The sequence below is a fragment of the Larimichthys crocea genome, chromosome IX (assembly GCF_000972845.2).
Source record: "Larimichthys crocea isolate SSNF chromosome IX, L_crocea_2.0, whole genome shotgun sequence".
Classification (NCBI taxonomy): domain Eukaryota; kingdom Metazoa; phylum Chordata; class Actinopteri; family Sciaenidae; genus Larimichthys; species Larimichthys crocea.
The window spans coordinates 11,078,490-11,100,799 of record NC_040019.1 but is presented as its reverse complement, the minus strand read 5'-3'; the positions used below and the strand labels follow the sequence as shown (position 1 = coordinate 11,100,799).

At 39.3% G+C, this 22,310-nt stretch overlaps 2 protein-coding genes across 6 annotated transcripts in view; one reads left to right on the top strand and one right to left on the bottom strand.

The window, feature by feature from the left end:
• Positions 1 to 4,606: 4,606 nt before the first annotated feature.
• Positions 4,607 to 13,248, top strand: alpk2 (alpha-kinase 2). The gene is made up of 10 exons (XM_027282235.1): positions 4,607 to 6,340; positions 7,628 to 9,125; positions 9,269 to 9,416; positions 10,012 to 10,139; positions 10,230 to 10,274; positions 10,356 to 10,654; positions 11,292 to 11,380; positions 11,493 to 11,710; positions 11,805 to 11,853; positions 11,939 to 13,248. Exons 1-10 carry the CDS (start codon positions 4,607 to 4,609, stop codon positions 12,144 to 12,146), a joined length of 4,416 nt encoding a protein of 1,471 aa, XP_027138036.1. The 3' UTR covers positions 12,147 to 13,248.
• A 4,163-nt stretch (positions 13,249 to 17,411) lies between these two features.
• nedd4l (NEDD4 like E3 ubiquitin protein ligase) overlaps positions 17,412 to 22,310 on the bottom strand; it is a 42,850-nt gene continuing 37,951 nt past the window's right edge. For all 5 annotated transcript variants that reach the window (XM_027282068.1, XM_019253692.2, XM_027282067.1 and 2 more), the window contains 8 exons: positions 22,048 to 22,143; positions 21,851 to 21,924; positions 21,653 to 21,713; positions 21,398 to 21,457; positions 21,159 to 21,266; positions 20,497 to 20,593; positions 19,987 to 20,059; positions 17,412 to 19,398 (listed from right to left, as the gene is read on the bottom strand). In XM_027282068.1, the coding sequence (XP_027137869.1) occupies positions 19,296 to 19,398; positions 19,987 to 20,059; positions 20,497 to 20,593; positions 21,159 to 21,266; positions 21,398 to 21,457; positions 21,653 to 21,713; positions 21,851 to 21,924; positions 22,048 to 22,143 (672 nt within the window). In that variant the 3' untranslated portion in view covers positions 17,412 to 19,295. The remainder of the gene's footprint in view (positions 19,399 to 19,986; positions 20,060 to 20,496; positions 20,594 to 21,158; positions 21,267 to 21,397; positions 21,458 to 21,652; positions 21,714 to 21,850; positions 21,925 to 22,047; positions 22,144 to 22,310) is intronic.

Sequence of the window (22,310 nt, the reverse complement as noted above, 5' to 3'; positions counted from 1 at the left end):
GATGACACCATAACAAAAGTTTTCAGTTTCTTATGACGTAAAAAGACCCAGCTACATTTCCATCCTAGCACTTGAGTTATGCAGGGTATGTTCTGCTGTGCGTTGTATTGAGTTCACTAATCCTTGGTGAACACCTTCAAAGAAATACCTTGATCCTTCAGCAACTGTGCTGCTTACACAGAAACAAACTCTCCTTATGTGGATGATGGAACACAGTCATTGTAAATTGCTGTCAGGGGGGTTTAAAGGTGCTTGTCTAAATTGTTGAAATGTTCTTCACCAATCATGTTTGACACCAGGATGGAGATAAAACATCATTATTTTTTAATTTCCTGTTACTTGGATCATAGTGGTCTAACAATGATGCCAAATACGGTTAGCTATTTCTTTTATGTGTCACATCTATCATTTGCCTGCTGTGACACCCCTGCCTTAAGTGGTTCTGGTAAAGCATCCTTTAGCTGACTTTCTCATGTACACACAGGAACAAAACGTGGTTGTGACGCACACTGCTTACATGTGCAGCAACCATTTTCCACCTGATGCTGTCCGGATTGTTTCTGGAAGGAGGCCACATGCCAGGTTGAAGCAGACTGTGCAACAACATGGTGTAAAAATATATCTTGCTTTGGTAAGATGACACTCTTCTCATGACTACAAGAGTCCACGGGGCCACGTCCAATCCAAAAGCCCACAACAACATGCTCAAGATGGTGTAACATGTCTGAGACTGTTAGAGCAGTTTCAAATGTTAAACAACTACACTGTTTCAGCTGCTGTTTTGGAGAAAGAGAAGATTTAGTTTGCTAATAGTGTTTAAGAAGTACTGAGCTTGGCTGAGAGATTCATGCTGTTATTAGTGCTGCTGCCAGAAGTTTTACATTGCATAGTTCTCATGTTTATATCTATCTATCTTGTTGTCAGTGGTGGAAAAAGTATTCAGAACCTTAAGTGAACTAATGTGCACTGTGAAAATACTCCACTACAAAAAAATCTAATTCAAGTGTAAATACTTTATTTAACTTAAAGATGTATTCTCTCAACCCATAAAGGAAAACTTAAACCTTCAGTTTATCAAAAAAAAAAAAAAAATAAAATTAATAATTATCAAATTTGGAGATAGATAGATAGATAGAGAATTAGAGCAGAGTACTTGAATAAATGTACTCAGTTACATTATACCACTGTTTGTTGCTGAACAGTTGGCCCGCCATCACAACAGATCAGCTGTTCCTTGCAGACAAACACACACACACACACACACACACACACACACACACATACAGTACTTACATAATGTCATGTCCAAGTGTGGCTCAGTGACTAATGTGATGGTCAGTGGGGTTCATTCATTAAACTTGTCACACTCACACATTTTGCCAAAGTAAATGGCGGTCAGTGTTGTTGGAGAAGCAGTAGCTAAAAATAGTTATAAACTATCTGATTTCTTTATTTATTAAAACAAAATATATGACTTGGGAAATTGTTTTATTGCGATTATTTACAATGTGGTGATTTCAAAGCCGTAAAAGTGTCCCCTCGCATGTCACAGGAGCGATTATGTAAGAGCCATAAATTACTCTTGTTACAAAATTGTCCTTCATTGACATTATGAAACGGCATTTAGCAAGCTGTTCTATGAAAGATATACAGGGAAGTAAACAACTCTGCCAACAGAGTTTAATCAAGCCAAAATGTCAAGTTTAAAAGTGTAAGATGACTTTTTTTAATAGGAACTGAGTAATAAAAGTTTTGATGCTGTGAAAATAAGGCATCAAGATAACAACGGCCTTTGTTTTAGCGTTTTAGTTTTAGCACCCAGTGAATATCAGTGGATACAGTGTACACAAATCATCATTTAGAAGGTTAATTCCACCAAGTCTACAGCAACCGTGTGATTAGATGACAGTTTCAAGGTCATTGCCACACTGGGTTGAGTTAGACGGACAGCAGTGAAATAAACATTGGATGTTTCCTGTATACAAGATGTCTAATTACTATCTAAACATGAATTATTATTGTGTGTGCAGGCCTAAAGTTTATCATTATTCCTATCACTGACACTAAAATCTCTATAAAAATCCACGAGTCAAAATAAGTCTGATGAAGTAGACCATCTCTGAAACAGCCTGTAAATAAAGATATCGAGTGTTAAATGTTCGAGATCGACACAAGCCCACAATATCAGATAACTGACTTTGTACTTGCGGGGGGCAACAGTTAAAAATAAACTCACACCCCGAGACTCCCGACTCTGCCTGAGCTCATACTGAAGTCCTACATCATAGGTCTATATCCTCAACCACACGGCTATGAAAAAGGTACGTGCAACATGCATGGCTGAAAATCCCCTTCACAACTGTTTTAATGCCTCAAGTAATAACAATGCTTTAATAGGTTTATGAGTGATTCAGCTGTGAGCTAACGTGTTAGACATTTGTTTGTGGCTTTCTTTGGGAATGTAAATCTTGTTAATTACTCTGTTTTGTCAGCACACTGCCAGTAGGCTGACAAATGCTTGCTGTGCTGTATGACACACATGATGAACTTAAAGCATCAGAATTAATCCCTTCAAGTGATTTACAAATATAATGGATTTTGGCAAATATTTGTGTAGTTTTCATTCACTCTGCTCATTAGCACCTGTCAGTGTCGATATGAGAAATCTAATTTTGAGGCAGCTTGTGTTGGTATTTTGAAAAATGTGTTCAGATGTATTAAGTAGGGCCTTGAGTTCAGGACTTTGAAGCAAGTCGTTCACATACAGGAGCTCGAGGGTGTCGTGTGACCGAGGATGGATCTATTTTGGCACAGACAGTTAAGATGACATCGAATTACACTTTCTTGCTCTCAGTCTCGCAGGTGCTGACAACTTTATTGTTTTTTTTTTAATGTCAGTACAGATCAAGCCCAATCTAATGTGCTAATCAAGCACACCAAAAACTGTTTGAGAGCTTGAAGTGCCTCTAAAAGTAGGTAACCACTCAGATAGAAGGACTATTATTACACATGTGATGGTTAAATCTAAATATGGCATCAGTGTACTAAATCTGAATGAAACAGACTGAATTAATTGAAAGAAAATATAAATTTATCTTCAATAGATATTTCAGATTATCTTAACTGATGTAGAAGAAAGTGACTTTACTGACATACACTGGAATTTATAACATTGCCATGTATATGAAATTATTATTTCAGTGACTTTTAACTTTAAAAGTAGCATGTTGTTTGGGTTTTAATGTTTTTTGTAGCCCATAAAATTGTGTGAAATTCGTTTGTATCCAAGGTATTTGTCAACAGATTTATTAAAGCTGGCATCTGTGTTCTGTGGTAAACATTTCAGTCTTGATTGCTCGACTAGGTGTCCTTCACTGCAGCAGGAATGTGACAAATGCAGGTCATGGGTGAAGATGTACTGGTATTTTTCCAGTGTCTGTGCCACCGGTCCCCTCCTGCAATGTTGTATATCAGGGTGCATTTTTTGGAGCCTCTCCTTTCGACACTTCCTCTGTATGTATACAGAGGATAAACAATCCAATATAAACCTGAAATACAGCTAAATTATTAAGAAATACACTATGTATTGTTATTACCAGCATTTTAAGACTGTAACACCTTATTTTCATTGTCTTTTACCAAATTATGATATGCTGGAGTATGCACATATTTGAAATTTGGAATACCATATCATTAGCAATAATTTAACTGTTTGACTGTAACTGTAAAAAACATAAATCTGAAGAATCTGAAATGCCAAAGAAAGAGTTTTTCTTACATAATCTTTATATTTGGATATTTTCCAATATTTTCTGGAGTTTGCAGCAAATAAGCTGAAAGGACACATTCTTTATTAAATTATTGTGTGCTGTAATTTAGGACATTTGAACTAATGAGTAATACAAGAGAGTGTTAACAATTCTCGCTATGTGTAACAACTCTCTGCTCTGAGGACTTGTGAACTTAATGTTCTGGTGGTCATTATACCGGCATTTTGCTAATTCAACAGGCATGTCTAAAAGATTGCACACACTGCCTAATGTATGATCACACATATTAGTGTATGATAATAATAATAAGGCTGTATTTTACTATGCCTCAACCATGTAAGACAATAGAAAATGGAGTTTGCATCTGTTAACAACACAACTACCCACACACCAGCTTTTATCAGCTGTAAAGTAACAACAACAGGAAGGTTTCCTGTTGAGAAGTATGTCAAGTGTCTTTTTAAAGCTTCTAAAATAGACGTCATTTAAAAGAGGCATGTCCTGCAACTAAGATAAACAGCTAGAGGGAGATAGTGGGTCTTACTTCAAATACTTCCGATTGAGGAGGTAAATACACACGAGCCTCAGATCAGAGATTATTTGGCTTTTCTAGTCTACTGCGAAACTTTAACTGTGAAATATTTTCATTCTCTGATTCACTTTGTAGGCACTGAATCTAAAAACAAAGGGATATACTTGGAACCAGGGGAAGAAATGAAGCCGGGCACAAACAATATGTGCACAGCACCTTGTGCCATTGGCCTTAAAACTTGGGACGCTGTTTGACAGCTAAAGTCTTGCTGCTGACAACCTGACCTAGACCAGCACAAGTCCGGATGGATCTGTCACTCCTTTGCACGGATGACCAAACGCGGTCACCACCAACTCTTACAGACGGTCAAACTGGAGATTTCAACTCTTTTTCTCTTCTGCACAGTCCCACAGAGAACACGCAGTCTGCATACCAGACAGGAGCAGAGGCTGTGTCAGATCTCTCAGACCCCGCTGACGAATCAGCCGAGACCTTGTCAAACATTTCACCCACTGACTCAAGCGGCTGTTTGAAGCCTTTGTCATCCAGCTATAATATGTCAGAGTGTTTGCCACTTTGCTCAGAGCCTGCACCAAAGCATGATGAATTTAGGGTTTGTAGCTATTTTGGCCCATCAGAACCTGTATTACCTCTTTTACCTCACCTCTCACATGATCTTAAATCCCCACTGTCCACTATTAAAGAACCAGCCCCATCCTTTTCTCTCATACAACAAAATAGTACACCTCAACCTTTCGAGGCCATGTCATCTACTTCTGAGGTTTTGACTGAGCCTCTCTCCGGCTGCAGCTTCAGCTCTGACCACAGTCAAACCACCTATCTATTAAGGTCATTATCACATCACTCAGATAGTTTAGAGAGTGATACAACTATAGCACCTGTGTCAGACCTTTATATCTTTGAAAGTGAGACACAAGACTTCATCCTGAACCCTAATGTTGATCCAGAGGACATTAAATTTCCTGAACACCAGCCATTATCACAAACAGGGGTAAAAAATGCAGACCCTGTCTGTGATACACATGTCCTCATGTGTGATTCAGAAAACGTGGTGACGCAATGTCATCATGGCTCTAGTGAGGAACAAGCTATGTTGGACTATGACTCAGACGTGAGCCAACACACAACAACGCCTTCTGTCGATGTTTTTGAGGCAGGCTTGATGTCAGTAAATGATGCGAGACAAAGGAAAGCAGAGGTCACTGATTTAACCTTCCAGCCACGGCGCAGCGACAGCCCCATCGAACTGTGGCTGGATGCATGCCAGTACTTTGCAAGTGAAGATACAGAAGATAGGAGTGTTTTGGACAAGACAGGTTATTCTGTGACACACGGAGGGCTCACGGCCACCAGTGACTTGTCTTTTTCCCCAGGAGAGACACAAGAGTCAAGTTACAACCCTGATGGTTGTGAAGAGATTGGCTGGCCTGGGGATGACACTATAGGTTGGGGGCCACCAGTCGAGAGGTGGTCATCAGTGGACAGCTGGGCAACCGCTCTCTCAGACTGGACTGGGTTCATCACAGGTCCACCAGTGGACTTCACAGCTGCCTTCACAGAAATAGGGGCTGAGATAGATGCTTTGACACAGGCACTATCAGAGGTAAACACTCATACAGATACAGAGACGTCTAAAGAAAGAGAGGGTCAAGAGCCGGCAGTGCAGGCACAATCGCAGCCACCCATGGGTGTCCAGGATCAGCCTCTAAAGGCACAAAACATGCCAGAGAGCTCCGTCCTCGCAGGGCAGAGCTGTCTCTCGAGCGTTGAGTCCTCTCCATGCGTCACGTACCAGCGCTCATCCATGGGATCATCTGGTGCTACCATGGTCTCTCTAAATGTGATCCCTGGATCTACTTCTTCTGCTGATCTGGACCGTTCTCTCTTTGGTGGATTTGTTGAGTCCTATGAGACAGACATTTTTATCAGCAGTGAAGAAGATCCAATCATACTGAATATCATAGAGGATTCAGATTTGGAGGAACAAAATGCATCTGCAGAGCTAATAACTAAGAAGGTAAGAAGAATGATATTGCGGATATATATCCATTGCTATGTCTTGTTTTGTTCGAATAAATCTTATTATCTTGTTCAATTTAGAAAACGTGCTTGACAGGTTTTATGATTTATGCAAAAAGCATCAAATATGAGTGGATGTTTCACAGCTGAACTTCAGGGATGGTACTTTTGTTTCCTGTGTGTTGCTCCCACACACACAGACACATGCATATGCTTGTCCACACACACTGATACACACACCACCTTTTCTGAAGTGTGTGGTGGAGAGAGAACAGTGGAAAGATTCACCCTTTACAACAGAGTAATAAAAGCGATCACCTTCACCATCGGTCGCGCTGGCCAACAGATAAATCAGTCATGCGCTTTGGAAACATAGCCAGAACATTAAGGGACATTCTCGTTCTTGTCCTTGTCAGTGTTTTCATACCTACAGTATTGATAGCCAGTCAGGAGGTACGTAGAGTAGTCCTGAGGTTGCAAGCCACGTATGTCACCACATATCAGACCCACAAGTATTGTCGCCTTGCTTTGGATTGGTGCCATTCATTTTCACCCAAGGACTGTCACCCAGGATTGACTCTGTATTATTCCTTTTGGCTCCCATCTCAAAGACTGACAGCTGGGTGTGCTGAAGGAAACAGGAGTGCCTGAGAGGAAAACTTAGAGATGGACCTAAATGGCATCTAATAATAGCTGAGAGTTCAATGATAATAGCATGCATCCGTGGCGTGTCAGGGTGGAGGGGTGAGAGGAGAGCACAGCTGAGGACTGAAACTTGATCCTCCCCTTACTCTCTCTCTCTTCGTATGCACCCTTTAACACACCCATTTCCACATCATCTCCTTTAAAAACCTAGAATCAGGGCGCCTACAGGTTCATGGGCCCAGGAGACTGCTTTTGATTGGCTTAGGTGAGCAAGGAATAGCTGGAGCTCCTGTCTATAACAACGGCAGTGTAGTCTCAGTCGCATACAGGACATATGGACTCTGGGATTGGATATAGGAGCATGGTGTTTCAGAAACTTCTGCTTTGTGGCTCTATAGAAAGGTATGAACAAAAATAATAATAATAAAAAGATGTTCTATCTCCAGAATCCGCCTTTAACTGTTTAGTGATGTTTGGGCCAGCTCTTTAACAGTTTTATTATATATAATATCTTACTACAGTGGAGTATGACAGTCAAGCAGTAAGACAATCAAACTTCTTGTGAAGAAATATCAGTCCCTGAAATATACAATTTCTTAAAATTACCTCACATTTTTATCCATGTTTGTTTCATTTTCAGCCCTTTGCAGATGGACTGTGTGAAGTGACAGATGAGTACAGTATCTCCCAGCTGGGCTCCGTAGCCGAAGCTAAAAGGAGCTTTGGACCAGCTGAGGTTGATCGTGAAGGAACCGAATCTTCAACAGATCTTCATTTGCTCACTCGGACAGACTCAAGCGTGCCAGATCTGCATATAAATGTGCATGCAAACCTGTCAACTGAACCTTTACCAGACTTTGACGGAGCATGTCAGTTGGAGCCACAGCGGGGAAGTCCCAAGTTTATTATGCCCATAGCTCCTCTGGGTATAGACTCCTCCCACGTATGTTGGACAAGCAGCAGTTTGGAAGGAGATCAAATCTGTGACAAAAGGTCCCTCAATGACAACAGAAACCTTAGTAGTGATCACGTACAACCTTGCATTCTCTGGCCAACCTCAGATGGGATTACATGTTTGGAAGGTGACAAGGAATATATTCATGAAAAGGAAAATACAATAGAGTCTTCTGAGAAATTTTCACCAGAAGGACAACTGGACTCGGACACTGCAGACCGTTTCATCACGGCAAGAAAAACAATAATCGAGGAGATTAATGACCTCAGTAGAGAACTGTCAAACTTGTCTGTTGTCCCTTCAGATCATTTCTTCATCTCAGAGAAGAACCGCATTGCAGTCATCACTTTAGATTTAGATGACCAATTTGTCTCCAGGGCCATAGGCGTAAAATCTGAAAAGGCTGAGTTGAATCAGGAAACAGCTGACAAGATGCCTCACAAAACCCACAAATCCACATCAGAGAGCAGAACACGCACCAAAAAGGACAAGTCAGGGGGTCATCATTATGGTGCACAAGCTTCCAAGAAACAAGAGAATCTATCTCATCCCGTTTTAGCCCAGCAGGTCTGCAAACAGCAAGAAACTCATCCTCTTACTGGGAAAAATCATACCAGTGAGAACGCTCCAGCAGGACTCGAGGACAAGGAGGCTAAATTGGTGACTGAGTCTGGTGTGACAACTGAGAAGGCTCTAAGTAAGCCACATGGCAAGAAGAAAAAGAAACATGGTCAGTGTGCCACGGGAGTGAAAGGTGTAGTAGAGCCACTGGCTGAAGTGGAGATTGGAGCAAAACCAAAGACTGCAAGAGGAAGGATTGATATGTTTGAGGCCAAGTTGGGTGCTAAATCTCAAAAGGACAGTGATCAGACACATGGTGCTGAGAAAACGCCACAGCAACCAGAGGCTAAAGCTTCGCAGGGAGAACAACCTCCGCATCATACGGACCACAAGCCAAAAGAAAAAAACACCAGTCCTTTGAATGATGATATTATCAAAAGACGACGCCTATCAGAGGATAGATTTGGGAAGTTTGGGAAGATTGTCAATGCTTTGGAGTCTAAACTACCCAAGCCAGACATTTCTATCCAGGCAAAGGGAGAGGAGCCCAAAGTAGACGCTGGGGCAACTCGAAAGAAAGCGTACAGTGAAGTAGTCAAACAGACGACCCCAGCGAAGGAAGGTAAGGGATACAAGTTAAACCATTTTTCTGCTAAGCACTCCTCTATATCACAATATCAATGCAAGAGCAGTTTTCTAGCTGCATGATCGCATGTAAACACATGTTCCTCACCTCATAATAAAGGTTTATAATAATATCTGCAGAACCCAAGGTGGTGAAGCCGATCCAGGCAGTGGCAGTGAGTGGAGACCCCCAGAGTTTGTGCCTGTGGTGTCAGTTTGGTGATGTCTTCTCCCACTACACCGTCACCTGGACCCGGGACAGCACTGTCCTGGCTGAGATCAAGAGAAGGTAATTGGTTAAATTTAACATGATTATTACAATGCTCTTTGCAATCTTTACACAATATTTTCACATAACCCAGGGTATATTAACACATAAACATAAACAGATTTGGCAATTAGTTGCTTCTGTACTTGCAGTGTTGCTGGTTTGCATTCATGCTACAACCTCTTTGGTGCAGAAGCTTAATAATAACTGATTCATTATTATTTATTGTTTTTTATTAACCTACTTTTATTGTTTCAACTTCTAGTTTTTACACACAATTGCAGCACTGTTGTTCAGGTGTTACAGCTGACTCAATATTTAAATATATATTTTAAAATAAATCATAATTTTTCTTTTTTTCAAATTTAAACACAGTTTTTCCCTCTTACACAGTACCTCCTTTACATTTTCCTCTCATTTCCACATAGTTTCATATTTCATTTGCATATTTTTTGCAATACAAAGGATCATGGATTACCATAATGTATTTTTGTTTATAATTGGATTAAATGTCACAACGGATTAAAATTTCAGATTATGTTTAGATCTAAGAGGGTTGTGTAAAGATTAGTGGTATTGCGTGGTTCAATTTGTGACACTGTACCTTTCTCTGAAGTGCAGGGGACGAGAGCAGAGTGTCACTGAACATCTCCAACGCTTCTCACAAAGACTTGGGCAAGTACCAGTGTAAACTCACCAGTTTACATGGATCAGTCACCCTGGATTACCTACTCACATATGAAGGTAGAAAACATAACTTAACTACAACAACTATCTTGAACGTGGATGAGTAAAATGTACAGTTAAAAAAATCTTTTTGTCTATGACTTACAGCGCTCAGTGAGATTGTCATCCCTCCATCCCCAAAGACCACCCCATGTGAGTTGTGATCTGAACAAATTACATCCTATTTTGTTTTGTTTTGGGTAATGACAGATAACAGATCTTTCTTTTTTCTAGCTGCCCCTCTAGAGATGGAGTGTGAAGAAGAGGATGTTCACTGCTCCAGGCTGATGTTCAAAGAGGATTTCCTATCTGACCAATATTTTGGAGAGAACCAACTTGCCAGTATCATCACTCAGAAGGTCCATTTTGGGGAGGGGATGCACCGGCGGGCTTTCCGGACCAAGCTGAATGTGGGTCAGATACCCTTGTTACTACCTGGACACCCTTGTGTGCTCAAAGTACACAATTCTATCAGCTATGGGACCAAGAACAATGACGAACTCATACAGAAGAACTTTACCTTGGCTGTAGAGGTAAGAACGTCCTTCATAGCTCAAAATATAGTTTCATTATGTGCATAAAAGTCCTCTTTGGGAACCAAGTACCACATCACATGACACAGCGTACTGCTTCAGCCATAAAAGTATGGAAATAGAATCAAAATATTCAAATATAATGGCTACACAATGAAAATAGCACATTACCTTGTAATGCTTGGGACATTTTTATTTTTTTTAAATTTCTGACAAACAAAAGGTTTTGTGACAAGATAGGATAACTTCTAACAAGAGATACAACATAAAATACTTAATTTAATTAAAGTCAAATAACATTTTGTGTACAGTGTAACATTTATTAAGCATTTTGTGCACAAAGACTGTCATTTAAATAAGTAAATCATATTGATATTAGATCAAATTGTATTTATGGCTAAAACATTCTATTATATATATTTGGTGGGAAATATGAATATCATTTGCACCCCAAAACATACATAATATGCCATCTATGTGGTTATGTTTCAATATATTAAACATCCAGTTTTACAAAAACACAGCAAGCATGATCTTTTAAATAAGCTTTGAGATGTCTTTTACTACGAGCCTAAAGCATCGCTGGCTTGTATAGATTATTTAACACGTGTGTTGTACTTGACTCTTTGCTCTGTAGGAGTGCCAGGTCCAGAACACAGCAAGAGAGTACATCAACGCGTACAACGTTGCAGCCCAGTCTGTTGAAACCTTCGGAGAGATCCCAGAGTGAGTGGCACATACGACAAGCTGTAAACTTAATGCACAACATATGTCTCTGCAGTCATATTTTAGAATAACGTAAAATGCTTATAGCCATTTGATATCATGTTTTTGCTAGGATCATTCCCATCTATCTGGTTCACCGTCCATCCAATGACATCCCGTATGCCACACTGGAGGAGGAGCTGATTGGTGACTTTGTCAAGTATTCAGTCAAGGATGGCAAAGAGATCAACCTGATGAGACGTGACTCTGAAGCAGGACAGAAATGTTGTGCTTTCCAGCACTGGGTCTACCATAAAACTGACGGCAACCTGCTGGTTACCGATATGCAAGGTAGGGACACATGAAGCATATTTTTTTTAATGTGTGCAAAGAATATTAGAATATTTAGAATATTAAATACCAGCCTGTTTATTGTGGTTTTCAGGAGTGGGAATGAGGCTTACTGATGTGGGAATAGCCACCTGTAAGAAAGGGTGCGTATTTTTATGAGACTGATTATAAATGTAAATTGTTGACACATGTAGATTCATGTATTAATAATTTATTCTTTTTTTTTAGATATAAAGGCTTCAAAGGGAACTGTGCCACCTCCTTCATTGACCAGTTTAAAGCTTTGCACCAGTGCAACAGGTACTGTGAGATCCTGGGCCTTAAATCCCTGCAGCCCAAAGCTAAAAAGCCTGCTCCGAAACCCAAACCACAACCCCAACCCTCTGCTGCACCCAAGAAGAAAACATTCGGGCCAACAGTGAAGGGAAAGTCATAATAGGAGGAGAACCTTGGACTTCATTGTTATTATAATATGTTGGGGGTTTTGGTGATTTGCTTCACGCAGGTTGGATCTCGTCATGCAGAGTTTGGTCTGTCAAATATGAACCAGAAAGATCCGCAGCAGGCCAGATCATGGTGGGCGCTGACATGTTTGACTTGTTTCAAGAGTTTTTTTTTTTTTTTGCTTCATCTCATGTTGAACATTTGAGATTTTATTTGACAGATTTCTATATGATAGAGTATTTATAACCCTGGGGAGGAGTGTTTATTTAGTTTTGGGAAAAACTGTGACAGATTTTACAAACACTTGAAAATGACGATGAGGATGATGAGTTTGTCGACAGCATTGAACTGTAATGTCTTAGAGGTTGCTTCATTGATGAGGTGCAATGAGTTTTTCTTGTTTTTTTTTCTACTTCCGTGATGTTTTCGAGCTATAAGTTCATTAAATTAATGAACTTGTTAATTAATTGACTGGAGGAAATGTCAGGTGGAACGTATGATGAGACACACAGAGCAGAAGCTGTATATTATTTGAAGTTCTGTATGAGTGGGTCATTTTGTGTGTTTGCTTTGCGAGGCGACAGAGACATTTGATGAGTGTTTATTCAGATTAATGTTACGTCATTATAATGTTTGTTGATTTAGTAAAGCTACTGATATTTTTATCCTGGAAAACAACACAGAGACATTTTGTACACATAAAGCTCACGTTTAAGACTGCCATTGAATGTATTCACTGAAAAATGTGATTTATTGATTGATTGTCATTTTATTATCTGGGGCAGTTCTGCTTGTTAGATTGATTTTGAATATCTGGCATTATTTCAAAGATCTATACTGTACTAGTCTAGCTCAGACTAAGGGATGCAAAACTAAACCCAGTAATCGCACCACATTAAATCCACTTACATACACAGTCCATGTGATCGCAATAGCGTGCCAGCTATTCAATTACAGTCTCTTTATAAATAAGCTCTCTGTTCTATTCTCACTGTTGCCTTTTAAATCCCTGACACTGATCACTGACATGACTGTCAGGGCGCGGCTATGGCCAGTGTGTAGACTTTGTTATTAAAGAGATGTTGCTGATTGAATATGCTTTCTGATTTTTTTTTTTATGAAGTTTTTCTGTAACGGGAGCTCTGACCTAAATGTTTGACACTGTCAATGTCAATATGCAAATGCTGTCTTTGTACACAGGGCTGGGTTTGAAAGCATTATGCCCAAAAGTATGTACAAAATATCACTCTTTGGCAGCAGACCAAAAAAAAAAAAAAAAAACATTGTTTATTCACATTAGTTGCGTGGATAAAGATTGTGAATTAGATGATCTGTTCGGATGTTGAAAAAGTTTGTACAAATAGGTCATCTATTCTTATCTATACATAGAGGAGAAGGTCTCCAGCAGCAAATTAACGCCTCAAATGCAGAAGTAAGTGGGTCACGCTCAGAGGCTCAAGATCATGAACAATGTATCAACACAGTGAGTATCTCATTTCATCCCTGCCCCTTCTGCATAGCTCAATGTGTACCAAGCTATAGGCAACACCAAAACAGGGGACATGTTTACAGTATAAAGGAGGAAACTATTACAAATACGCTAAAGCAAAATAAAGATCACATATACAAACAAATGAATAAAGAAAAGAAAAAAAAACAAAGGCCAGGAATATATATTGAGGTCCTTTTCACACTGTAGCTATTTAGTGTGATAATGGCGTTTGATACAGAGGACACAAACACCATTGTCACACTCCACAGCTCTGGAGGACAGCGTTTACTGCAGACGGAGAGGTTGTTAATACAAACTGGTGGATGGACGACCTGGTGAAATAAGGAGAAAAGTAGTAAGAGCAACGAAGAGCGGGAATGTGAGAGAAGGAAGCAAACTAGAGAGAACCAAAAAGATAACGTTAAAGTTGGTGTTTTCTGTGAAAAGGTTTAAATCCCCCACCGAGCTATGCTTCATGATTATCCATGTGGCTTTTTAATTTTTGTACCCATCATTATTATGAAATAAGGCCTAAGCAAAAAGCAAAGAAAATAGGGGAAAAAATACAGAGTAAATACACAAGGCTTATCCAAAGTGTCCAAAGTCCGGGCATGTATTTTTCTACTGACTGTGGGGATGACTGCAGCTGTGTGCATGTGTGTGTGGGTGAGTAAGTAAAAAAACACCTGTCTTTATTTTTATTTTTTTACGTAACTTCAAAAATTTTAATGAAAAATAAAGTTGGTTCAAACTGCACGTCACACTAGATTCACTACATCATGTTTCTGAGTTGAACTGCATTAGTATAGACTGATCGGCTGAACTCTTTACTAATGCAGTTGTTATATTTGTCATATTTCATCAATTACCAACTTCACTATGAGATGAAACGTTATTAAAGTATTCAGATTTATTGCAGGACAACCAACTCACCTCAAGTTTTCTAAAGTGGATCCTCTTTCCAGATTCATTCATTCATACCCGAGGGTTATTCTCCTGGTCCTGACTCTCCCAGCTACTCTCTCGTCTCTGCTTCTTCCCTCTGGCACCAGCGATCTTTGTCTCGGAGTCTTTCCAAACAGCTAAAAGTCCAGTAGTGCATTCGGAGCTGCAGGTTCATGAGGTGATATGTGGTGCATTTGGATTTGATGCTTGTCTTTATGTAGATGGAGCAGGGTTTGGACAAACAGCCAGTTCCACATTAGTGATAAGCTACAGGGGAAGTATTGATCGACCCTGACCAGAGGTAGAGGGTGAGGGGTGGCGGGGGGTGGAGAACAAAAAAAACTGCCCTGGTGAGGCAATAGGGCCTTAATACCAAGGTTTCACTGGGCCAAAAAGTCAGCAAGGTACACAACCAGCAGACAGAGGTTTGAGTTAATTTAGTGACATTAAACACTGATTAATCTGAAAGCAAAGACTTTATGCATAGTCTTCAAAATGAATTTACATGTTTGACCACTGAAGAGACACTGAAAACAGTCATTATTTATAATAATACTTAATAATACAATTATTATCCAGTAATCCATTTTACATTAAAACACTGTACATTGACCATTGTTCAACAGTGGGCAGTTATATCTCATTAGTATCTGGGATTAATTGGGGTGACTTCCCAATTACATACAATATATGTACCATACAATATTATACAATTTTTGAAAAATAAAATAAGAAAAATGTCAGTTTATCTTTTTTTAGATGTGTTACCTTCTGTTATGTTTGGATAAAATCTAGGACAACCCTGATGAAACATGTTTTTGTTTTTACATTGAGAAAAAATTTACTCTTAAAGGGACATTACATAGAAATGGGTATTTTTGCTATTTAAATTATCCTGATTTTACAATAATGTGACCAGTAATAAGCACCAACAGATGTATTGATGTGCTCCTTTTATTCAGCACATTCCTAGAATAGTTTGTTCCTCATCCAACAAAATTGCAATAAGTTCTCACTCTTATATTAAAGATTCATACACCTGGTGCGGTCGGTAGCATAGTGGGTTAAGCGGCTGGCCCGTGTGTAGAGGCCTCAGTCCTCGCTGCAGCTGGACCCTGTCCGGCCATTATGCTGCGTGTCATTCCCCCCTCTCTCTGCTTCCTGTCTATCTTCAGCTGTACTATAAATAAAGGCATAAAATGCCAAAAAAAACATTCATACACTTAATTTATATCTGTTACTGATTTTTCATGGCAGCCATGACAGTGTTGTTCATCTGTTTTTGCTCCTCAAGCTGAGCCGCAAAGACAGATTTTGATCTTTGAGTCTCTTCCAGAATGATGTTTTTTTTTCTGAGATTGCTCTAAAATGTTCCTATCTTCCTATATCTGCTTTCGGAAAGCTTCCTCAATCGTGCTCAGTTTCTTCTGCAGGTTCTTGACATGATTCCTTTCAAATGACAGATCATTTCGAAGGGCCTCATTCTCTGTCTTCAGTTTGTTGTTATAATCCTTGTCATTAGAGATCTGCTGCTCAAACTCACGCTGAGCTTTCTGTAGCAACACTGAAATATCTTCTAGTTGTGATTTAAGATCACCAGTCACCAGACGTTTATGACCTGAGCCTCATTAAGCTTAGCTTTCAGGCTACATATCTGTGTCTTTTCACCTGCTTTTTCTCAAAGTCCCAGAAGTCATCGTTTGGCCGATCTAGATATTGCTTCAATGAGGCCTTGCCCATTTCAATGGTGACTCTGTCATTAGGTCTATGGGTAAGCCTTAATGTGTCATCTCCCAGTTTCATGCTTGCCCATTTTTCCAGATCGTAATCCGGTAAATATTCATCTTGGACATTAAAATCCAGAATTTCCACCTTGTTCTCCTGCCGGATATTCCTTTTCTACACTCTGTGTGGGGGCAGAGGCCTGTGAAACAGTCTGAAGAAAATGTGTTTGTTCATTCTTAAGCAGTTTTAACAGTTTATTTTTATTATTTTTTTTCCAGCAGATGGGATGTTTTAGAGGCTGGATCTCGAGAAGAGTTGGCTCTCGGTTTGTTTGTGACCAGATTGAGGGTAGCAGGGCTTGATAAAATGTCCCCGGACTGGCAGGGTGGCTTTTATTTGCTTGTCCTTGGAGCTGATAACTCCTAGATTGTGATTGTGTGAATGAACTGAGGTCCCTTCACCACACCACGTGCACACACAGAAAAAAAAAGAGAGACAGACTGGGACAGCCGTTAGTCTGACTCATTTCTTAAAGACAGATCTTCTGAAAAGTCATTTTGGCAATAAATGAGTCAGGAAACTGCGCCAAGGTGGGCTCGATATCAAGAATCCATTCCCAAACTCAAATCGCCCAGTAGCACTCGTCATGCAGGATAGGAAATTATATATCTGCCAATTATATGAATTTTATATACTAGAAATCATGTTTTAGAATTAAATCCCAATTTTAACAGGTAACTAGCGAGTATAGTGATCAAATAAATGATATAAAGTACATGTTCCTCTTGTAGTGGTGTAAAAGCATACATTAATGGATATACTCAAGTATAATTGCAAAGGTACTTAGTTACTTTGCACAAATGCAAAAGCCTAAGTCATGAAAGGGCAACTGTGGAATGCTTCTTGGTTCATTTTTTATATTTAAATATTCAAAATAAAGAGTTCAGTAAAATGTCTGATTGTAAAGGTTGCCTAATTCCTGCTATTTATGCAGGAATGTTGGACAATGACTAAGTTACCATTAATGTATGTACTCTTTCGGATCTTCTATGCGAGAGAAAATCATACACATTAACACAAACAACAACAACAACACTCTGAGAAGTTTCATTTTTATTTGACTGAAGTTAAATGAACCACAAAGAGTTGCAGAGAGAGGTGGAATCTTTAACAAAAGTGATATTTCCCATCATTCATTAAAAAAAGAAAACCCCCTAAAAAAAGAGAGAGAGAGAGAAAGAGAGACTAATCTTTACTGAGTTAGTTTGAGAGGCGGGATCACAGAAAGGAAGAAACAAGAGAGGAAAATGTAATGAAACAAGACAGAATACTAAAAAGGATGTGAAGTTTCTGCTTCACTTCTGTCAACTTTTTTCTATCTTAGCAGCAGCCCAGATTTACAGACTATTTATATTGCACCAGGTAAGTGCTCCGAATGGGAAAAAAAAAAAAAAAAAAAAAAAAGAAAGAATCACATTCAAGTTAATGACAAAAGACATACAATAGGTGACATGACCTCAGAGTGATCTATAAAGTGCCCTTTAGGTTCAATGGTGTTAGAAAAAGGAGAGAAGGAGAAACAAAAACATAAAAAGAGAAGAAAAAAAACATTTTTCTTTGTAAGAAACGTGCTGCTTTATATTCAGTGGCAATCACAGCTTTTCTCTCAAACACCCACACACACAGCTTCATTTTAGTGTTGTTGATCAGTAATACTTCTGTTAAATGTAGTCCATACATATATTTATATATCATGAAAGAACTTAAAATGTGTTTTTTTTTTCCAAGAACAATTTACAGCATTATGAACAGCAACAGGCATGAGAATATTAATATAATCATGACGCAAACATCTCAGAGAAACTATCCCCAGTTTTAGTTTTCCCTTCTCGACCTCGAGACCGATTACACGTCTGAATTACTACCATGTAGTCAAAGCAAACACAAGATACAGTTTCATGCTGCTTTCATAGCACTACAATAAAAAAACATTTTATTCAACACATTTGCTATCACCATAACAAATGATATGGATTAATTATTTCCCAGACTAGCCAGATTTACACTGAACACACCATGCCATAGAGAACTGTCAAAATAGTAAACAACATTGTTCATCAGTACAAATACGTCGAGAGTATTTTCCTGCAAGAATTATACCAATGATCTAAAAAAAGAAAGAAAAAGAAAATCTGTTCCATGATGACAAAAACTATAAAAAAATCATCTTTGGGGATCGGTTCATCCCCTATTCTTGGATTCTTACCAGTGGCTAAAAAACAAAAAACGAACAAAAGCAAAACATTATTCTACAAAAAGGCTGCAGTGGCGATTTCCGATCACACAACATATAGACAAGGCTCTACGGAGGGGTGTGGCCGATTTCCTGAAATGTGATTGGCTAGCATTCCTAAGGTAATCTGGTGTTGGTCTAAGGATTTGAGAGAGTTGTGATCATAGTGCCATTGCAGGTTCATAGAGAAATAGTGCATGTAAGAGCCAGATTAAGGCCATGCTAAGACCCTTCCATTGAAAGGTGCTCGAATACTGTGCTATAGTGTACATAAAGGAGCTATTGAAATGCATTGTTGTTTTCCAGCACTGTAGATTTTCACAGGACAAGGGTAAAGGGGAAAGAAACGGCGGATCGGGGGGGGGCCAGCACTCATCATTTATCGCTCATGCCTGTGGATAATAGATTTCAGCATTCAACGTTTGCGACTCTCCCGTTCTTTCCCCAGCACCTTTAAAAGGAGTGACCTACCCAAACTGAAAAGATATAAAGTCGTAGGCATATTGGCTCGACAAATCGCCGTACAGTCTCAAACCACCGTGCTGTGGAGGTGGCTCACAGTCAGTCATTTACAGTACAACATTCTCGCACAGAACTGCTACAGCAGCTGGTTTGACATCCCTGTGGATTTTTTGTTTTTGTTTAGTTTTATTGGTTGGTTGGATGCAAGTCAGGAGGCCGCCGTTTTAGTCGACCCCCTCGAAGCCCTGCGCGTTCTCCACAGCCATGAGGAGTTTCTCTCTCAGGTCCTCAAATGATTCGTAAGTGGGCAGGTCCAAGCGGTTGAAACTGAGGATAAAAAAAAAAAAGTTTGGTTTCAAAATACACATAAATAAAAATAAGTATTTTGAACCATGCTAGCTGCACAGCTACATGGACATCTGTTGACTAACTGCTTTATATCTCAACTTTCTGCTATGTGTGACATTCACGGTCCCCAGAGGATGTATCTTAATAACTTCAGTGACACTTCTCTCTTAGTGCGACCAGCGGGTCACATGTTTGGTAAAACGTTTCTTGGTTCCCAGATGAACCTTACTGACTTTGTGATCCCCTCACTTTTTCTCTAGCGCCTCCATGAAGTTCACCTTCGTGGTTTTATCTCCTCGTGTGGATTATGGACCAAAATAGCGCTGCAGCGTGCCCAGTAGGGTTTCGGCTGAACTTGTCTGAATGTCATTAGTTTTGCAGGTATTTTGCAGGTCATAAAGAAAAGTATTGGACATTAGTCAATAATCTATTTATGTTTGGTGCTAATGAGCAAATGTTAGCATGCTAACTGGCTAAACTAAGACGATGATAACCCCTGCTTAGCATCAGCATATTGTGTGTGTGTGTGTGTGTGTGTGTGTGTGTGTGTGCGCAGTAGTGACATACCATGTGTGAGCTCTTGGCAACTTATCTGGTGTTCCCCATTGCTCAATTGTGAACAGCTGAGGTCCATTAGAACCTGACACAAAAAACATAACAATAATAATTATGGTGATAGGAATTTTCCTAGAGATTACCATCAATCTAGGTAAATTCAATAGATTCAGTTATTGGTGGAGAAAGAGAGGAAACAAAATCATTTGGGCAATTATTGCATTACAAAAAAATAATTTCTTCTTCTCAAAGTGACACTGTGTAGGAAAAAAAACAAAAAAACTTTGAGACTCTGACATTTTTGGTAATTCCTCGTTTATCTATGTGTACGTGTACAGTGATAGTAATTCCATTCTTGGAACTGCAAGTGTTGACTCATCTTTTCTCAGAAAACTATTTTTATGTCAGTTACATAAACCTGACCTGTAGTTTTAGCCGACAATGTATGATTTTTGAAGAACTGGTGCTGTTTTACAAGCAGGAAATAAAGGAAAGCAGGCGTCATCTGGCTAAGTAATGTACCATAAAGCTCGGCGAAGCCATTCATGGGTACTCGTGACGTTCCCGTGACAAACTGGAGAAGTCGGATCCTCTTTTCGGCATCCATCAACAGAACAACCTGACGAGACAAAACGACAATTTATCAAAGTTCACAGAATGAATTTATCCAAAAAAAAAACAAAAAAAAAAACACGATTTATATAATAACTACAACACAGGGAAAAAAATGAAATTAATTGAGCAGCAAAACTTTTGCACAGCTTTGAAATCTGTGTTTGAGTCTAAGAAAAAAAAAAAAACACAAACTCAAACAGAAGCTGTTTGAACCAGTTCACTTAATCAGATGACATGACACTGTTGTCTTTGTGTGTGTAATTTATGGCTCGTGTGCGTTGTTTGCTGTCCGAGTGTATTTATGTGTGTATGTGTGTTAAAGCTCAAGTCAAGACAGATGATAACCAGGGCAGGTTTACTAGTTTAGGCTCTTTCATCAGAGCAAACAAGCCTGTTCTTCCAAACAGACTTTGATCTTCAAAAGCGAGGCCAGCAAACCCGTCTGGCTGGAGGGAAAGATGACCGGAACCAATGTGTATTATGTCGATTAAACGCAGTACATGTTTGCAGAAGTTAGTTGTGTGTGTGTGTATTATGCATGTCTACGCGTGGACGTTTCACAGACATACCTTCCAAAACCACTGTATAACAGGATGGTTGGGACAGTAGCCGTTCTTGTAAACAGTATGTTGTCTCCAGTCATTGACGTCAACGTCACCCAGACCACACATGAGCAGCTACACAGAGACAGAGGGTGAGGGGGAAGAGAAAGAACACTTTTACAACCAATGATACCTTCCTTCTCAGGACAGAGGTCTACACAATGTTCATAGATAAGAAAAGAGAGTGTTTTAAGATAAATCCATACCTCAAGTTCGTTTTCATCAAAGATCTTGATCAGATCTATGAGAATGAGCTCAGTGAAGCCCTGTGGATTAAACAAAAATGGAATTAAAATATAATTCTCTTATCTCACTATGCAACTGAGGTTTTAAGTAAGTTCTGAGAGCTACAAATCTTGAAGGACGAGTTTTAGCTGAAGATGCAGAGCTTTAATTTAAAAAGAAAAAGACATGTGGTCACATTGCCCCCAAGTGGCGACTGTATTATTGCACATAAATACCTCCAAGAAGGCGTTCATCTGCTTCTGGACCCGATTGACAAACCTCCACTGTATGACCAGGCTGTCAGAGGGAAGAGTTTTTCAGTTAATATTCATGTTTGAAGATACTTTTATGATAATCATTGTTAAAAACCTCTTACGGTTCAATAAAAGGACAAAGAATGAATTACAAGTGAAAAATACTGATAATGTCCTTACTCTATGTATTCCTTTTTGTTCTCGTTGGTGACCACCAAGTCTGAGCCGCTGGGCTTCAGGTCTACCTGATAGGTCTGAGAAAGAAATCCACAATTAAAACAAAGGCCCCGAAACCGGATACTAAAGTATATTACGTTTTCTGAAATGAAAAATGTTAAATTCAACTGATTCAAAGTGAATGATTAAAGTCTGCGGACCTGTCCAAAGTTGTCCTCATCGATACAAAACCTCAGATCCAGCTCAGTGGGATCATTCTCCAGAATCCACTTAAGAGAGTTGTAGTATTCACTGTCCTGCAAGGATGCAATGTAGGGCCAAATTAGGCACAAAGAAATGAAGTATCTTCCAAGATTTTTACATATGTACAAGAAATCACGTGGGCAGTGTTGATATAATTCAAATTAATAAGCAAATGAAAACTTAATTCATTTTTCAGTCAATTTCACAGTGCCAAAGATAC